Genomic DNA, 18,154 nt, shown 5'->3' on the forward strand with positions numbered 1-18,154 from the left:
ATTATGCATCTGCTCAGCCCATTGCAGTGAAACTGGAAAGAGCAAGAGATTAAAAGGTTGAGAAAGAGCATGCTGCAGAAAGATAATTAGACAGAGATGGAGAAGGAGCAAAAACAGGACATTTGAAGGGAATTTGTGCTGAAGGGATAAAGTCAGTGTGGAAGCATCTGATCAACCCTCAACAACAACAGTGACTGACTGAAATAACAAGACTTACAAAACCTGGTGAGTCAAAACTGCTTATTTTCACCAACAAACGACATTAAACATTAAACCTAAGAGGAAACACGCGTGGGTGAGTTTCAGCTGAAAACAATCGGAGATGAAAAGACGAAACAGATTTATTAATAACAAAAAAAACATTTGGTGTATATTTATATTCAAAGTGTCATGTACAGAAACATGGCAGATGTATTTTTAACATACTGTAAGTGGGCTCTGAGGAAACGGAACCAACAGCTTTGGCAGCGTTACAGCCAGGCTTTACTCACAGAGCTATACAAGGCCACCTACCTGCTGGAGAAGGAGTGCTCCATTAACAAAGCAGGGGGAATGAATGAGTTTGGGGGGGGCAAAGTGGGTGACAAAGATGGAGGAACAGCAAAGAGTCTTCCTGTCCAGATGGAGCCTCTGTGGGGATTTTGGACTGTGTGGTTGTGTGTGTGTGTGTGTGATTCTGCTATGCGGAGCCTGAGTGGGTGGAGAACCTGCTCTGCTTCAGAAGGGGAAAGTGATGAGTAGGTGGATTTAAGGAGATGTGGTCACACTATGTCAAAATGTTAAATCAGAACAATATTGTGATGAAATCAAAACAAAACAACAAGTATGAACTTACCTCAGTTCTCATTTGTTATATATTTATGCTCATGTTTCTACAATACCCACTGACTGTAACACAACTTACAGATATTACAGTCAAATCCACTAGTATTTCCTCAGTCACATGATAATATGTACATTTTGTTAACTTACATCTGATTTGACTGTGACCATTGTGTTATCAGGTCATTGACATGAAATGATGGACGATTGAGCTGCTGTACCAGGATGTTAGCAGTCCCCTATAATAAAAACATGTCATTTACAGTATTTTTCAATGAAATAGTTTAGTCAATATTTACTGGGGCTGAAAATGAAGTTTCCCTCCTGAAGTCAAATCCCAGCAGAGCAACATTTCATCCTGTGATCTACAGAGACCTCATGGAGCTGCACTATTAAAGAAGACGCTGCTGCTGCTGCTGCTGCTGGGGTGAATATCTGAATGTTCCAAGATGAAGACAAACATCCAGCACATGTGGCCTCTGACTCACTGAAGCTCAAACACACACAAACACAACCAGAACAGACGTGACATCGTAAACTGGACTAATGGCCTGGTTCAGCCTGGTTCAGCCATTGCATGGATTATATAGAATTACAGTCTCCCCATTCCTAGATGGAACATTATGGATTAGATAATGATCCAACAGGGAATTTCATCGTTCGGCTGTTTGCTAAAGGTGGTCATAGAGTTTTTAGTGGAACTGGAGGGAGGTCAGAGATTAAATCCCTGCTGCAGCCTTCGTCTGTTCTGTGTGTCTGCTCAGTCCCTGCACTGCTTCCTAGTTTTTCTATTTCAGTGAGAAAAGCTAAGATGCTCAGGTTCAGGCTCAACTCCAATAACAGAACGTCAGCTGAGAAGAAGAGAACTGACCTGATGTGTAAGAATAACACATTGAATTTGTGTCTCCACCTACGTCTCTTCTATTTGCCGCCTCTGAGACACGTCGAGCGTGGAGATAGAAATTAACACCCCACAGACTGCCAGCTAGAAACGCGCTGTGTCAAGCAATTCGGTTAAAGCAACAGCACTGTACTACAGCTGGTGTGAGACACAGCAAAAACAAAAACGATCTCTAAGCTTCTACATCTAACATGGTTCAAGTATACGTGTGCAGTATTTTACAGCCAGAAACTGTCCAACCATGAGACTTTCAATAACAAGCCCGACAGGAGCTGCATCCATAAGCCGTGTGGCGCCGGCCAGTGAACTGAAGCTGATTACTAAAACTGAGGGCTGCAGGAACAAAGTGCACTCAGTCGTGCTCTGCCCACTCGAATAGTTGAACAGAATGACTCATAGTAATTAGGGATTACAGATATGCTGCTACTGGTACAATATTTGCTGCTTGACGACTTGTCAAATCATCACAAACAGGAGTAGAAGGGCCCAGGAGAAAATCAAGCTTCCAAGAAATGATGTTGCATCACTGCCGTGAGGGGGAGAAGCACAAATAAAGGATTTGTTTATAGATTACTACTCTGAGGTATTTGTTTTTACAAATCTCCTGCATGTCTGCTCAATTCAGTTTGCTGCCCAGAATTCCCCAGCAGATCTATAACAGTGACAGATTTGTGATAGCAGCCTTGAAAAGTCAGAGCCTTGTGCTGTGAGTGAGACTTTGTTGTTGTCTTGGCTGAAGAAATGCTGGAGAAATGAGACATGATGAGTGAGGGGAATGAGCAAAGAGCAAGTGACAGTCGACAATGAGCGGAGGAGGATGCCGGGTGCGAAAAAGAACCGCCAGTGGGAGGAGGAGTGAGAAGATGAGAGGAGGGTGAGAATGGAGGACGACTGAGAGGTGGGAGAATGGATGGAGGGGTGAGAATGTAATGTGTCTATTTTAAAACACAAAGTGAAGGCAAGAAGATTATGTCCTGACACATATAGATAGGGTAAGACAACTTTTGGACAAGTGCAAATATACGTCAGACATTAAGTGGAATTTTAACTCTAAAGGAATATTACAACATTTTGTAGAAGTTAACCCCTTCAATGCTGAGAGTCCAGTAACAATAATACTGTAGGTATACGAGCAGTTAGCTGTGTAAGTTATCACAGAGCCAGGCTAGTTGTCCCTATGCTACGCTAAATGTCAGCAGCCGTACTTTCCATACTGCTGACGTTAACTACCTGATATATTTCTAATTTGAAGTACTTTGCATACTGCTGGGTATCTTGGGAATTTCCCCCCAGGGATCAATAACGTTTGATGATCAGACTGTATTTTATTGGATCCATCTGATTCTGAAAAGGAACTAAAGTTATCAGATAAATGTAGAGCAGGAAAAAGTCCAAGGTTTTGAACTCCAAGGATGAAGTAGCACAACATGGAAAGTACAAATACCTTAAAGTAAAGTACAAATACCTTAAAACTCAAATACTGAACTTGATGACTTTCGACCACTGGGAAAAGGCCTATTTAACAAAATGTATTTCCTTAAACACATAATAAGAGGAAAGGACCAACGTGTATATGAACACACTAAAAACACATAATGCTGACAGCCTGCACTTTGACTGTACAGATGTGCAGGATGTCTATTCTATTGACTGTGCGTCATGTGTTTACAGTGTGCACTTTACATCATCTTTCCATTGAATGTGAGCACCTGAGCCCCGTATGTCTCTACACAAATACAGTGGGTACGGAAAGTATTCAGACCCCTTTAAATTTTTCACTCTTTGTGTCATTGCAGCCATTTGCCAAAATCAAAAAAGTTCATTTTATTTCTCATTAATGTACACTCAGCACCCCATCTTGACAGAAAAAAACAGAAATGTAGAAATTTTTGCAAATTTATTAAAAAAGAAAAACTGAAATATCACATGGTCATAAGTATTCAGACCCTTTGCAGTGACACTCATATTTAACTCACATGCTGTCCATTTCTTCTGATCCTCCTTGAGATGGTTCTGCTCCTTCATTGGAGTCCAGCTGTGTTTAATTAAACTGATTGGACTTGATTAGGAAAGGCACACACCTGTCTATATAAGACCTTACAGCTCACAGTGCATGTCAGAGCAAATGAGAATCATGAGGTCGAAGGAACTGCCCAAGGAGCTCAGAGACAGAACTGTGGCAAGGCACAGATCTGGCCAAGGTTACAAAAGAATTTCTGCAGCACTCAAGGTTCCTAAGAGCACAGTGGCCTCCATAATCCTCAAATGGAAAAGTCTGGGACGACCAGAACTCTTCCTAGACCTGGCCGTCCAGCCAAACTGAGCAATCGTGGGAGAAGAGCCTTGGTGAGAGAGGTAAAGAAGAACCCAAAGATCACTGTGGCTGAGCTCCAGAGATGCAGTAGGGAGATGGGAGAAAGTTCCACAAAGTCAACTATAACTGCAGCCCTCCACCAGTCGGGGCTTTATGGCAGAGTGGCCCGACGGAAGCCTCTCCTCAGTGCAAGACACATGAAAGCCCACATAGAGTTTGCCAAAAAACACATGAAGGACTCCCAGACTATGAGAAATAAGATTCTCTGGTCTGATGAGACCAAGATTGAACTTTTTGGCGTTAATTGTAAGCGGTATGTGTGGAGAAAACCAGGCACTGCTCATCACCTGCCCAATACAATCCCTACAGTGAAACATGGTGGTGGGAGCATCATGTTGTGGGGGGGTTTTTCAGCTGCAGGGACAGGACGACTGGTTGCAATTGAAGGAAAGATGAATGTGGCCAAGTACAGAGATATCCTGGAAGAAAACCTCTTCCAGAGTGCTCAGGACCTCAGACTGGGCCAAAGGTTCACCTTTCAACAGGACAATGACCCTAAGCACACAGCTAAAATAACAAAGGAGTGGCTTCGGAACAACTCTGTGACCGTTCTTGACTGGCCCAGCCAGAGCCCTGACCTAAACCCAATTGAGCATCTCTGGAGAGACCTGAAAATGGCTGTCCACCAACGTTCACCATCCAACCGGACAGAACTGGAGAGGATCTGCAAGGAAGAATGGCAGAGGATCCCCAAATCCAGGTGTGAAAAACTTGTTGCATCATTCCCAAGAAGACTCATGGCTGTACTAGCTCAAAAGGGTGCTTCTACTCAATACTGAGCACAGGGTCTGAATACTTATGACCATGTGATATTTCAGTTTTTCTTTTTTAATAAATTTGCAAAAATTTCTACATTTCTGTTTTTTTCTGTCAAGATGGGGTGCTGAGTGTACATTAATGAGAAATAAAATGAACTTTTTTGATTTTGGCAAATGGCTGCAATGACACAAAGAGTGAAAAATTTAAAGGGGTCTGAATACTTTCCGTACCCACTGTAGATGAGTAGCTCAGTCCCAACACACTCACCAGGTCTCCCAAATCCTTAATTTACTCCCAACTCAGAAAAGCACTTCCTGCACCTGACAGAGAAGGCTCCGTGTTTTCATCCTTGAACTTCTATTTTTTTCCTCTGTCAATGAATAAATAAGTGTTTTTCATGTGGAGTCTGGATCTCTCCCATGGTAGGTTTGCTCTCACAGCACGTTTACGGCTGCTCTTCAATCACAAATGTTTGTGTGCATTTGTGTCTGTCCTTGAATAAAACAGCGTTTTCAACAGCCTGTGACCGATTAATTCATTCATCGCAGATTTTCCAAAGATGCTATGAGAGAGTCACATTCTTCACACCTGGAAATTAGGATTTTAATAAACATTTGAGGTTTTTACACAGCATATATGCAGAACAATGCAACACCATACAATACATGGACATACTGTATTTATACAAACAACATAATAATAGACAGATACCAATGCATACAGTGAAGAAAAAACTTCTCATTTAAGAAAAGACAAACACGGCAGATAAAGTTCAAAAGCTTAGATTTCAGTTCCAGTACCAATGAGTATAATTAATGCCACACCACTACCGAAAGCCCCAGAAAGCTCTGACATGAGCTGAAAAGACATCAGGCATAATATTAATAATAACACTGCAGACTGAGAAGCATCATCAAAGACACTATTAGGCACAGCAAGATGGGCTTGACCTGATTTAGCATCGTTTTGGTGGCACTGCACAGAAGTTTCAAATCGTGTGTCAGTGTTTTCAAATGTTTTATTCGTTCTTTTAAATCTTACAGAAAGAAAACCACCAGGGAATTCACAAACACTGATGCTTAATTAGTTCAAAATATCTCGCAGTGTGAATTTTTCATCAGGAAAACACATTTGATCATCTGTTTACATGGGTGCGAAAACCCCGACAGGCACTTTCCACTACAGGATTACTCCGATGCTAGGGAGAGCCAGTGTTTTAAATTTAAAATCTTAAAATGACTTGAACAATCTCTATTTAACATCTTGTCTCATACAGCAGTTGAGGATATCACGACGATATCACGATCACGGATGGACTTTCAGAAACATACTGGATGCACCGTGGCATATTACAAACACAGTACAACTCATGCATGGAATGTAGGAAGGTTGGAAGAGCTGGAGGTTGCAGGTTGTTAATTTATCAAACCACATTACTGAGTGGTTGCATGAATAAATCTGCAAAGAGTAAACAGTCAGTGTCTCAGAATGTTCAAATTGCCATGAGTGCATTATGAGAAATCATGTTCTCTGTCTTTGAAGACCATGAATTAAACTGTGCACTAGAAGGGAAAGTCAAACGTTTCCTTGATTAGACCTCACACTTGACCTTGTTTTTTTCTAAAATTTGCCCACAGAGGCATAAACGGGGCAAACTGCTGTCAAACAAATGTGTAGAGGCATCCAAGAAGAAAAAAATGATTTTGCTAGTGGCTGTAATTTCCTTCGGGAGTTAAGATTTCTTGTTTTAGATTTGTTCTGAGAACAAAGAGGCCCACAGGCCTCCACAGAAACACAAAACCAGCCACTGAGCATGGACGCAGGAGGCACTGTCCTCTTTTTGTGAAACGTGTGGTGGAAAAACATGCAGAGGTGAAAACAATGTAGCATCACAAAACTGCCTGATCCGTCTCTTTTTCCCCACCCTCCATGTTCACTGTCTCCATCATCGTCGACTCCATGCTGCTGTCGACCACTTAATATTCCCTCTGCTGTCATTTATCGCCAGCCTACCTTGACTCCCGACTCTAAAGCTGTCACAGCCCTTAATTAACTCCTCCCTAACCCTTGTGCACAGATGGAGGGATTTCAACTGGCTTCACACCACCTCTGGCAGGCACAGAGCAGGTCAACAGCTCTCAGGCCTCAACAGCCATAAACACTCACTGAATTAGTCACAACAGTATTTAGGAAAACAGGTGTATTTGCTTTAATACAGCGAGCACGATGCTACCACCAGCTACTGGCTCACTTACATTAGCATAAATGCCAGAAACAGGAAGTGAAAGGTAGCAAATTTAGTCTGCCATCACTTTGAAAGTTCAGTAACTGAAGTCACATATCGTTGCTGCCGCTACATGTAAACTCATGAGCTTTAGAGGTGCTGGTAGACACATTTGGTACAATACCTGTTTTGGACGTGATGGCCATGATAGTCCTATTTTTTTTTTTTAATCTGATTCTTGCAAAGAAAGTCATTAAGTATGTTTCTCAAATTGCTGTATTATTATTGTTGTATTAGCCAGTGTTAACAGATTTGCTTGCATGTTTAGTTGTTGCTAGAAGACTCATATTAACATTTACGTTAGATGTTTACCTTAATTGGCTGGTTCTTTTTAATCCGTGCCACACAGAGTTGGCTGAACGTCTTGGAGCAGCGTCAGGACTGAGCAGATGGAAACCTACCTTCTTGAAACGGCTACAACTTCCCCCTCATCCCCCACTGCCATTCTCTCTCTTTCACTGTCCTCAAAGCTGTTGACCGCAGTCACTGAGAGCTCCTGCTGTGTTTGCTACACGGCTCCCCCGGGTCTTTGGTGGCTCCACCGTAAACCTCAACTCCATTCTCAGTCCACGGGGCCACACTGCCCTGGATTACTCTGCCGCAGCGAGCCAAGCTGGCCACCTGGTTGGAGGACAGGACCCTGTCCCAGAGTCCCACCTGGGACAACTCTCCAACCAGAGCCTGGGATGAATCAAAGCCCCCACCTAGGGAATCCTGAGACAAAGCAAAGTGCTGTTAGATTAAAAAAACAGAAAGGAAGCTTTAAGAGGGAGCACGGATTGAAGAGGGATAACTCAAAACACTTTTAACTTACACACACAGGTTCAGCTGAGGGTGTTTTGTTCTGTTGGGAAAAACTGTGCACATGCTTTTGGGAAGACGAAGGAAATGCGATAAAAAGTGGCAGACAGCAATAGGGGTTGTGTTCTCTTGGCTTCTGGACGAGGGCCCCGTAGGCTGCTACTATTAAGACCATTTGTTTCCTGTGGGTAGATGTATGCATACACACCCACCTCAACACTACTGTGCTCTAAGCTAAACTGATTTTGTAGATTTACTGTGTATGTCCACAGGGGCTCTCAAGGTGATTTTATTCACTGGTTTTATTTGCTATATATTTTCTAGCTCCTGGAGAAGCCAGTAACTGAATATAGCCACATTTGCAGTTGGTAAAGTATTATTTGCTTACAGTGCTGTAGTCAGCAGTCGTCTAATGGGCGCACCAGATTAAATTTCTTCTGGAGTAAACTTCCAATAACCATTTAAAATGAATCCTTTCGTTCTGTCTTTCGCCCGCTCATCCATGCGCTCACCTGCTCCTGCCCCAGCACGAGCACTCCTCCAGGTCTGATGTGATGTCCGGCTGCCAGTGCGTGGCCCTCGCCCCGCAGCTTTCCCCCCTGGTAGGCCTGCCAGGCCCCTCCCTTCTGGCTCCAGCTCACACAGATGTGCTGCCAGCTGCCTCTGGAGAGGTTCAGAGGCAACTGCGCCACCTAGGAAAGGGCGAGCAGGAGGGCAGGTCAGACTGAGTAGAGGTTTGAATTCTTCTCAGACATTTTAAGGTACCACATGGGATCTGCATGATAGTGGTGCAGCCATATATCTCACACTTTTTTTTCCTGAGTTGACTGTTCTACAGTATTTCCCCAGTCTCAAAGACATTCTGCTCCCTTTAGGGACACATAACTCTTCCCCCAGGTGTCTATTACCATAATGTCTTCATTGAAAGCCACTGCACTACAGCACCCACCTGTCAGTGCTGCCTTAGTTTGTCATTTAAACAGAGGAATGAGGTTATTCAGCTTGTCTGCTAAATTGGCCATTTTGTTTGATGTGTTCAACTTATTTGTATGCTAATACAGTGCACTTTCCTTTTATAACAGACATTTAAAATTCTAGTCAGGGCTATAATGTTTTTACACACATGATAAGTGCTAAAAATTAAAGATCTTGTAGAAAGCTGTAGGGAAACTCCTCCAGTTTGATCCTGTGGTGATAATTTACCAAAAACACATTTATGTACACTGGTTGCCTTCAACTCTGCCATAACATACTGCATCTGGCCCAGCCTGACGCTGCAGACTCTTGGGAGTCATTGTGCCTTATAGGAAAATTAGAAACCCAACTCTGCAGTTGTGCATCTTCGTCTTATCCTCCAGTTTTTTTTTCTATAAAAAATACACTGAAATAAATTCTGTGCTACAAGTTCCTAACTCAAATGTTTATGCTGCTGCATGATTGCATCTGATTAATAAATCTCACATTCCTGACCCAGCACATTGCCACTCATTAAACCAACTGCACATTAAAATACGTGATGAAAGAACAGAGGAACTCCACATTTAAAACACATGTCAGAATGTCATCTTTTCAAGTAGCACACTGCAAGCACATATTTATCTCTCTTAAAGTAAAATACAGAGAAAAATACTTAATTTGATCCACCAACATTTTGAAATATAACCCATGGTGTACTTTTCAGTGCACAGGTGAGGATGCTATAGAGTAGGTGGTCTCTCCATCTCTGCAGCTAAAACACAGACTGAGCAGGTACCTTGTCATTGATGAGCAGCTCAGCAGGGGTATGAAGGCCTTGCAGCAGCACCAGCTCGTTCGGCTGCTCGGGAACAGCGTAGGACAGTGGCGTCCCGATGCCTCCCTCTGCAGCACGCAGCCACAAGCACAGGGTGAAGGCTCGCAGCTTTGGGATGGAGTGTGTCACAACAGCGTACATGTAGTTAGTCCGTGTTGGGAAGGACAGTCTGTAGCCCTCTGGAAAAGAATGTCCAGAGATGTCTGAGGAAGGAGACCAAAAGCAAGAGAAGAGACAATGCAAAGAAAAACCAATTATGTTTAAAGATTTCCTGTTTCTCTCATCTAGTGTATCTGCATTTTATCACATCTGATTTTAAACATCTGATCAGTTTTTTAAAGTAGGGCCTGGATTTAAGAGTCTTTCACATCTTTTTTACATGTTAACCATAATTAATTCATCATAAAGAAAACTCTAATAAAGCCCATGGCTTCATTTGGTTAAGGGGGAAAATGAAAGCATTGAAATCATTTTTATGTCAGAGTATTTCTCATCATTAACCTCTTCAGACAAGTTTCTCTAAATACCACACCTTCCTCCAGTCCCGAGATACGGCGGTGTAGTTTATTGATGCCCAGGTCAATCTCCTGCCTGTGTTTCTCCGTTTCCAGCCTCAGGGCTTTTCTTTCATTCTCTAGCAGCTCCACCTTCTTCTCCAGCTCCCCCTCCAATTCATCCGTCCTTCCGGGCCTGTCAGCACCAGCTTTGTGTCCGGGACCGGCCAACCATTCTGGGGCACCAGACATCCTGCTTTCCTCTGGAGGTCCTGAGGTGCTGCTGTCCGTCTGGTTGTGAGGAAACGGGCCGATGTCTGACTGCAGAGGAGGGACACGGGTGGAAACAGAGGGTGAATTTTACAGTCTAAAGAAATTACTCCACTTTGCATCTACAATTTATGTAACACTGCTTTTTCTACTCCATGAAAACATGTCAGTTCCATGACCACCCTCACCCTAATAATAACAGATTTCTTTGAAACATTACATTATGCTTCACTGTGTAATTTAATGTTTTTACTTAAAAGTAAAAGTTCACCATTTTGGCATTTTCCTCCAGGAGGAGGAAATTAGTTCCCTGCAGGCCACAGACACAGTGTCGGCGCTTAGCTAGTCTCAAACAAAATGTACCATAAATCCACAAATTCCAGTTTCTTCCTCTGTTTTTTACAGACCACACAAATTAGACATAACTTGTTAATCAGTGAGCTTCAGACCCGATCCTGTCCGATCTTGAATGCTAAGCAGGGCTGGGCCTGGTTAGTACTTGTATGGGAGACCACCCTGGAAGACTAGGGGCCATGAACCTCAGCCATTGAGTTCTTAGTGTCGGTCCCAAGCCAATGTTAGCATTCATTTGAAATCCTGATTCTGGTGAGTCTTAGATCTTTTTAACTCTGTTTTTGGTCTCAACTCCTAAGAAGAGTATCTGGCTCTGTATTTGCCAAAACAGCAGAGCACTTTCAGTAAGAGACGTCATCAGCTCCACTGTGACAAAGACCACCACAGGAAGTCAGCACAGTGAGAGTGCTGAGATTGAACCAAAACAGTGAAGTTCTGGTCTAAACAACTAAACAATAAGCTGAAGCTCAGTACAAAGCTCCAGAAAGCTGAGGGGAGCTTCAGATTCAGGTGCTAATTCTCTGCAGGCTCATTAGCCACCGTGTTCACGCCGTCATCTGAGACATTGTTCCAAATAAAAATACTGATTAGAGCTATTTTAAAGTTCTTGTGACACAGAGTTTCACAGGGAAAATAACAAAAACGACTAGGTGTTAAACACATGAAGCTTTGGGTTGGAAGAGATCTCATTTAACTGAGCCATCTAACATCCACAGGGATTATTTTTAAAAATTAAGTGTAACCCAACAAATTGAAGGTCCAAAACACTGCCAAAAGGAATGAACTATTTTAGTCAACAACAATTTGCCAGGCTCTGCAGCATAACGCCTTACCGAAAAAACACCCAAACCACAAGGGAAGGAAGGTGGGAAACACAGACTCTGCAAGATTTCTACAACCTGCGGTCCAGTACATCCACCAGGCATATTGCTTTGCAGGCTGCAGGAGGAATGACTACACCACCAAGGGATTATTACAGAAAATGCATTCACATACAACACATACATACACAATACATAGTGTGCACCAGCCTTGCAGGTAGGAAAAAAAAAAAAACCCAGTGGAAATGTCTTGCTACAGTGGTAACTACTACGTGAAATATGAAAGACAAAGAGCTCAGATGTTAATTTTTCTCCCAGGATCAATACAAGTTGGATGGAATTTCCTACATAATCCTCAGTTGATGCTTTTTTTTTAATTTATCACTGTACCGCTACAAGCGCCTTTTTAGCACAAACACAAGTGGTTTGGTGTTTGTTGTATTTTGATACCAGTTACTTTGAAGACAAACTCAACCTTTCTTGACTGCACATTAATGCATCTGCTTAGATCAAGTGTATGTTAATAGCGGGGCTCATATCTGAGGCTGTCAGGTGAACTACTCTGAAATATTTCTGACAGTTCTGGTAGTGAGCCTGGGGTCAGACTCGGAGGAAGGCATATACACATGTGAAGCTGTCAAACACAAAACTATCAACATTTCTCCAACACAGCAACTGCTGTGAAATTGAAGTTTGCATCAGATCTGTCAGATGTTGCTGCTACTTGTGAAACAGCAGACAACAGGCAGCGAATACGGCGAAGGCCGTCTGTGACTGAATGTTAATGAGCGACGCTGCTGGAAATGTAGTTTCTGCCATGAGAAGTGAGGTTGGTGACTGGTATTGGGCAACAGTGGAGTGTTTGCATAAATGCATGTTCAGCAAAACAACCTGAGCAGACCACAGGCAAGAAAAAGCTCAGGGAGGGAGGAATTTAACACAGATATTTGGCCTGACTACTGCTCCCAGATGAGTGCTCTTATAACCACCAGAACACAGGATCTGATGTAAATGCCACGCTGCGCTACTGAAGTAGGCCAAGTACCTACTGTTCACAGAAACGTGACTTGGATGGTAAAACAGAGTGGAAGGGGGAAAAGAAAAACACACTGGCTACTTTCCCCTGAGACTGAAATTATTCCCTTTTTATTCTATCAGAGGGAAGAAGATGCCTGAACAGCGTATGCATGGAGATTACATGCTTGTGCATTACTCACAGAGAGAATGACCCGTACATACATGTCCCACATAATCCACCACTGAGTGAAGAGCACGGTTCTGCATAGAACCACCTTTAGTGTGGGCTTTCAACAAATACAGGCGACTCATAAATTATGTATGATATTTCTTTAGCCAGAAATTAGGTTATACATCACTGGATTCTGGTCAGAAAAGAAGAAGTATTATGGTGCTCGGCTATATTGTCTCCTCCACCTCCTCCTCCTCCTCCTGCTGTTGCTACCCACTTTTCTCCTCCCCCATTATCTTTATCCTCATCTCTCCTCCCCCTCCGTTTCCCTGCCGTTCATCCATCTTTCTCTTAGTTTTACATTTCAATCTGTTTCCTTCTCATGAAACATTACAACAATCAATCCATGCATTACTAAAGGCTTCAACAGATGACAAGTTGTGATTATGCAAAATAGCTTAATGTTGACGTCAATTAACATCATTTGAAATTAAATCACATGACCTGACTATGGTGATAATCCACACTCTGATTCAAATGATGTTATTGTTTATAAAAATAAACAAACAGAGTCTGGGTGTCAATCTCAGCAGCACAACCTTTGGGAGAACTCATTTGTTCTCATGAAACATTAAAAAGCACTGGTATGTGATATCATATGTGATGGTAAATGGTAAAAGAGGCTTCAGTGAGTGGAGAAAACACAAATACAGCCAGACATGTCAACCCCGATGATCAAAGTGGAGCTAGAGTTGGAAATATAGAACTTAGTTATTACGCCACAGGAAGCTGCTTCTTTATGGCTTGAAAATCCCATCATGTGGAACCAAAGGCTGCTCCTTGGGGCCACTTATGCCTTAGTCAAGTGTTTTACCTGCATGCAGAGGGGCATGTATGGGGGGGCTGGTGATTTTCTTCACACTCTACCTACCTCCAGTTTCTCTATGCGGTCTTTGAGCTGAGTGATAGCCTGCTCCAGTTCATCCACGGCCCTGACAGTGAGAAAGTGGACACCGTCGGGCTCAGACCCCGGGCCGTCCCGCACCATAATCCGCTCCATATGCGTCTCGTCCACTGCGTCTTTGCCCCCCCACAGCCCCGCAGCGGTCCCGCGCCTGTCCGCGCTGCTGCTGCTGCTGCTGCTTCTGCCGTCCAGCCCCTTCTCACACTCGGATAGTTTCCCCGTCAGCTCTCGGATGGTCCGCTGGTCGGTTAGTATTTGGTCCCTCTGCTGCAGAACGGTCTGCCGGAGCTCCTCCGCGGTGGTGCGGAGGTAGCCCCAGTCTTCGCCCGCGTACAGCGACGGGTCATCCGCTTGTTGCTGAAAGTTTTTCGGGTTGCACTCTCCGGCGGGGATCGGCGTGCAGATCAGTCGACTGACCGTCGGGTCATGTCCGGTGAGTCCAGTGACCCCGTCCAGCCCGCCGAGCCCGATGTTGAAAGTAGGGGCTTCTGAATGGGGCGTTTCAGAACCATGGAGAGCGCCCAAAGATCCGACCCGGGCCACGGAACCGCCGGCAGCGGGGGTCTGCGCCGCCGCATCCGGATACAGCGAGTGGTTGTCGGATGCTGGCTGCTGTTGCGCCGCGGCAGCCTTGGAGGATCCGGTGTGGACGGCCGCGATGATGCAGATAACCGCTCCGATGAAGGCCACCATCCCGGCGGCCAAGATGATAACGATGAACTTCAGGGTGGCGGCGAGAGCGATCTATTATTAGAAAAATCTAATAAATCTAAGCAACACTCTTTTATCTGTAACAAACTAGAAGCTTCAAATCAGAGAAAAAGTATCAAATTATTTTCCTGCAACTAAATGGAGAAAAATCCCTCCGCAGTTATTTTCTCTCCCACAAGAACAGGCGATTAGAAAATGAGAGTCCCGCACCATAATTGAGTGATCATGGAGTCATCACAGATCAGAAGCAGTCAGTCTGTGTTACACCTCCTCCCCCGGTTCAGCGCGCATGTCCTCGGTGCTGAGCAGAATGAGGGGGAGAGGACAGGACGGGAGAGCCGGAGTCAGACATGAAAACACAGTCTGCTGCTCACTTTCTGCTCCTTGTGTCTTTTCTGTCTGCAGCCTCCAACTTTTCCAGTAAAATACCAAACGCGTTTGTTTTCAAAAACACATGAAGTCGTGCTGTGTGCAGCCTAAGTTCATTTTTCTCTCTTCTGTTTTCTTTAGTTTTCCCTGAAGATTAAAGTCTGAACTGGATCTTTGACATAAAAGTTAAAACTGCATATCCCATGTTGCAGAGATGAAGGTGTTTTGTAAGCAGGACACAAACACTTTTTTTTTCTTTTACTTTAGACAAAACTCTAAACGGGATCTTTCCCCCCATGTATAACAATCCGTGTCACATTAGAAAATCCATTTGCCTCGCAATTTTTTAGCTCAGCATCACATTACAGGCAGACTCTAATGTGACGTGTCCATGGCCATAACTCAGCCTCAAGGCTCCCTGCAGCTCTACAGCAGCAGAGATGAAGGAATGACGGCCCTGTCGGGGGTGAACGTATGTGTGTGTGCATGTGAGAGTGTGAGTGTGAGTGTGAGAGTGTGTGTGTGTGTGTGTGAGTGTGTGTGTGTGCGCGGTGCAGAGCAGGATAGAGACCCAGAGCTATTAGTGAGTTTCATTAAACCATGCTTCCCACTCAAAAGTAGTAATCTCAGTGCCACGCAAAAGCACACAAGCACATGTAATTAAAAATATATATAACACACACACACACACACACACAAGTGTGAGAAAAAATCTTCATAGGCTGAGGGAGTTACAGCTCCCCAGTGTGTAAAACTAGTGTGTGATGTGCATTTTCAAACAAGTAACGAGGGATTTAAGCTAAGACTTCTCAAAGTCACAGGCACCGAAAGCTCTAATTTAAGATGGGTGAGGGATGAGGCCTGAGACATCCAACATGTCTCTGGCAGAAAATAGCTCAAGATCTAAGTCTTCACAGGAAAAACACAGAATAGTAAAGCAGCTGAAAACTCCTGGGAAAAATAAATACCAAACAATCACAGCTCACACATGACAAAACAGCGACACCTGAGCTCCACACGTTGTTTTCAGATTATACATTAAATGTCACCAGTGGTAATTTCTTTGCAGCAGGACTGTTTTTATTGTGGTTATTTCACCCAGATGGTCCTAGTGCTGACTGTAGTGATGCTCAGGGCTTTAACTGGGTTTTATTTCAGTATTTTAGGATGACGAAGGTGTGAACACTGGACCTGTGCATGGATGAATTTGAGGATTCAACTGCGATATGATGTTTTCTTTGGTTTACACTGCAACATTTTGAGTCCACAGAGCTCTGAGGGAATAAAATGTAAATCTGGACTCCACCGTCCAATTAATGATCAATACATATGCTAATGTATTATTTCTATAAAGCTTCTGTGAGGGGCTGTGTGACAAGTCTGAGCTCAACTTATCATCCGAGCCACGTTTGACCTTTGTGCTGCTGCTGTTTTAACATTTATCTTTGCTAGAAATGTTTTATTTGCGAGTAGAGATTTTCCACAGGGTCTGATCTATAATCTATCCTGGGGACTTGGTCAGACACTTGGGGCTGCTCCACAGAAAAACAGAGCTACTCTTTGTGTATCGACGTCTTTGTAAGTAAACGACTTTGGGTTTTTGCAGTAACTGCTACTGAGCTGTGTACAATGATTTTTAGCTCAGTGAAAAACAAAGAGGTATTTATACACTAAGTTTTTTTTCACTATTGTTTTCAGACAATCTCAGTGTTTCATTTTTTTTTTCCTTCTGCTGCTTTTTCATGCCTTTCTCCTGCAGCCTATAGCCAGCACTTCCAACACACTGTAATCTTTGTGCTTTCTTACTGTGGACAGGGCTAAAATATCAAACACTGTTCCTCTCAAAAACACATCAGGCTGTATATCCTGCTGCAGCACTGAAGTTGTGCTGTAAAAGACTATTTTTTGTGCCTTCCCTTTTTTTTCTTCAGCGTTGCCTGAAGATGAAATTCTAAACTGGATCTTTTTCATAAAAGTCAGTCACATGTGGCTTAAATCCATTTGGCCCATCATCTACTTTCAGCAGAAAGTGGACTTCGCTTAGTTTTTCTATATTGTACTACATGTCTGCTCCACTACAGCCCAGAGGGGAATATTCTAAGATTTATCTGCTACCTGTATTTACAATTCCCTCTGCAGTATTTAAACATTAAAATGCTCCCTACATGGTTACACATGACAAATAATAAATCATAGATAATATAAATACTGACAGAATATGTTTTGCTGCATGGAGATTTTTTTTTTTACTTTAATAATTAGTAGTAATTAATTAAAAGCTGATGTGAGTACAAATGTAATACTATTACTTTTATATTTGTACATTGTAGTATTGCTGGTTTTACTTAAGATCTGAACACACACCCCCCCCAATGATGTTATTCCCCATGTTACACTCAGTATAATAAATAAATTACACCATCCTTACATGCTTGTCCATACAGCTTGTGTTCTCAGAGGGTGTTAGTATGCACAGTGGGTGTTTGTGCTTACACACCAAGTCAAAGTTAGTATTATGCAATTAGGAGAAAAAACAAAACAAAAGAAATGAACAAGAACAAGATTGAGTGAGTGAGTGAGTGTGAGTGTGAGTGGTAAGAAAGCTGTTTAAAATTCCAGTCATGTCTCCAAGTTGGTTTATGGTGCCATCTAGTGTGCGAGGCTGGGGATGAGATCTATAAACAACTGAAGAAGCAGAGATTTTTCTTTACTTTCTGTCTGGATTCACTCTCACTTATTCAGGAAATCAAACTGAACACATTCACATTATTCTTACCTCAATATCCTTCATGCATCCAGTGAAGAAACACATTGAGATCTGCACAGCAATGGGGGAAGAAGTCTGAGCTCTGCTACAAATGAAACTACTCATACAACAGTCTTAGCCTCAAACATGTAGTGTAATAAAAAGCACATTTACCTCTACATGTAGTGAAGTAGAAAATAGAAATACTCAAGTAACTACCTCCAAACTGCACTTAAATGCACCACTGGGCACCTGCAACTTCTCTGCCAGGGGTTTGTGAGGAGTTCACTGACTGACATGTCAGAGAAAGAAAACATCTACAGTGTGATGATGATAAATCCATCAGAGCTGGGGGTCTAGTGCACAGCAGAGTGCGTTTTAGCTTGGCCTCTGGAGCATTGGATATTGGGCCACTGGGCAAAACATGATGCTAAGAAAAAATAAAAAAATCAATAACTTTCTCTCCACTCGTGAAGTTTTGACTCTCCCTGTCTTTTTGTGTA

At 43.0% G+C, this 18,154-nt stretch overlaps 1 protein-coding gene across 1 annotated transcript; it reads right to left on the reverse strand.

The window, feature by feature from the left end:
* Window positions 1–7,129: 7,129 nt before the first annotated feature.
* Window positions 7,130–14,518, reverse strand: nptxra (neuronal pentraxin receptor a). The gene is made up of 5 exons (XM_026325198.1): window positions 13,793–14,518; window positions 10,266–10,548; window positions 9,695–9,936; window positions 8,454–8,633; window positions 7,130–7,854 (listed from the first exon to the last, which is right to left on the reverse strand). Exons 1-5 carry the CDS (start codon window positions 14,516–14,518, stop codon window positions 7,624–7,626), a joined length of 1,662 nt encoding a protein of 553 aa, XP_026180983.1. The 3' UTR covers window positions 7,130–7,623.
* Window positions 14,519–18,154: the final 3,636 nt, after the last annotated feature.

This window comes from Mastacembelus armatus, chromosome 8, assembly GCF_900324485.2.
Source record: "Mastacembelus armatus chromosome 8, fMasArm1.2, whole genome shotgun sequence".
Classification (NCBI taxonomy): Eukaryota; Metazoa; Chordata; class Actinopteri; order Synbranchiformes; family Mastacembelidae; genus Mastacembelus; species Mastacembelus armatus.

Bases quoted from the DNA above. Each gene is read 5' to 3' on its own strand.
- nptxra (XM_026325198.1), bottom strand. From the start codon at position 14,518: ATGGTGGCCTTCATCGGAGCGGTTATCTGCATCATCGCGGCCGTCCAC. The intron at 9,937-10,265 runs GTGTGGTATTTA...CTCCTTCCTCAG, and splicing joins TATCTCGGGACTGGAGGAAG to ACATCTCTGGACATTCTTTT. The intron at 8,634-9,694 runs GTACCTGCTCAG...GCCCTTTCCTAG, and splicing joins AGCTGCTCATCAATGACAAG to GTGGCGCAGTTGCCTCTGAA.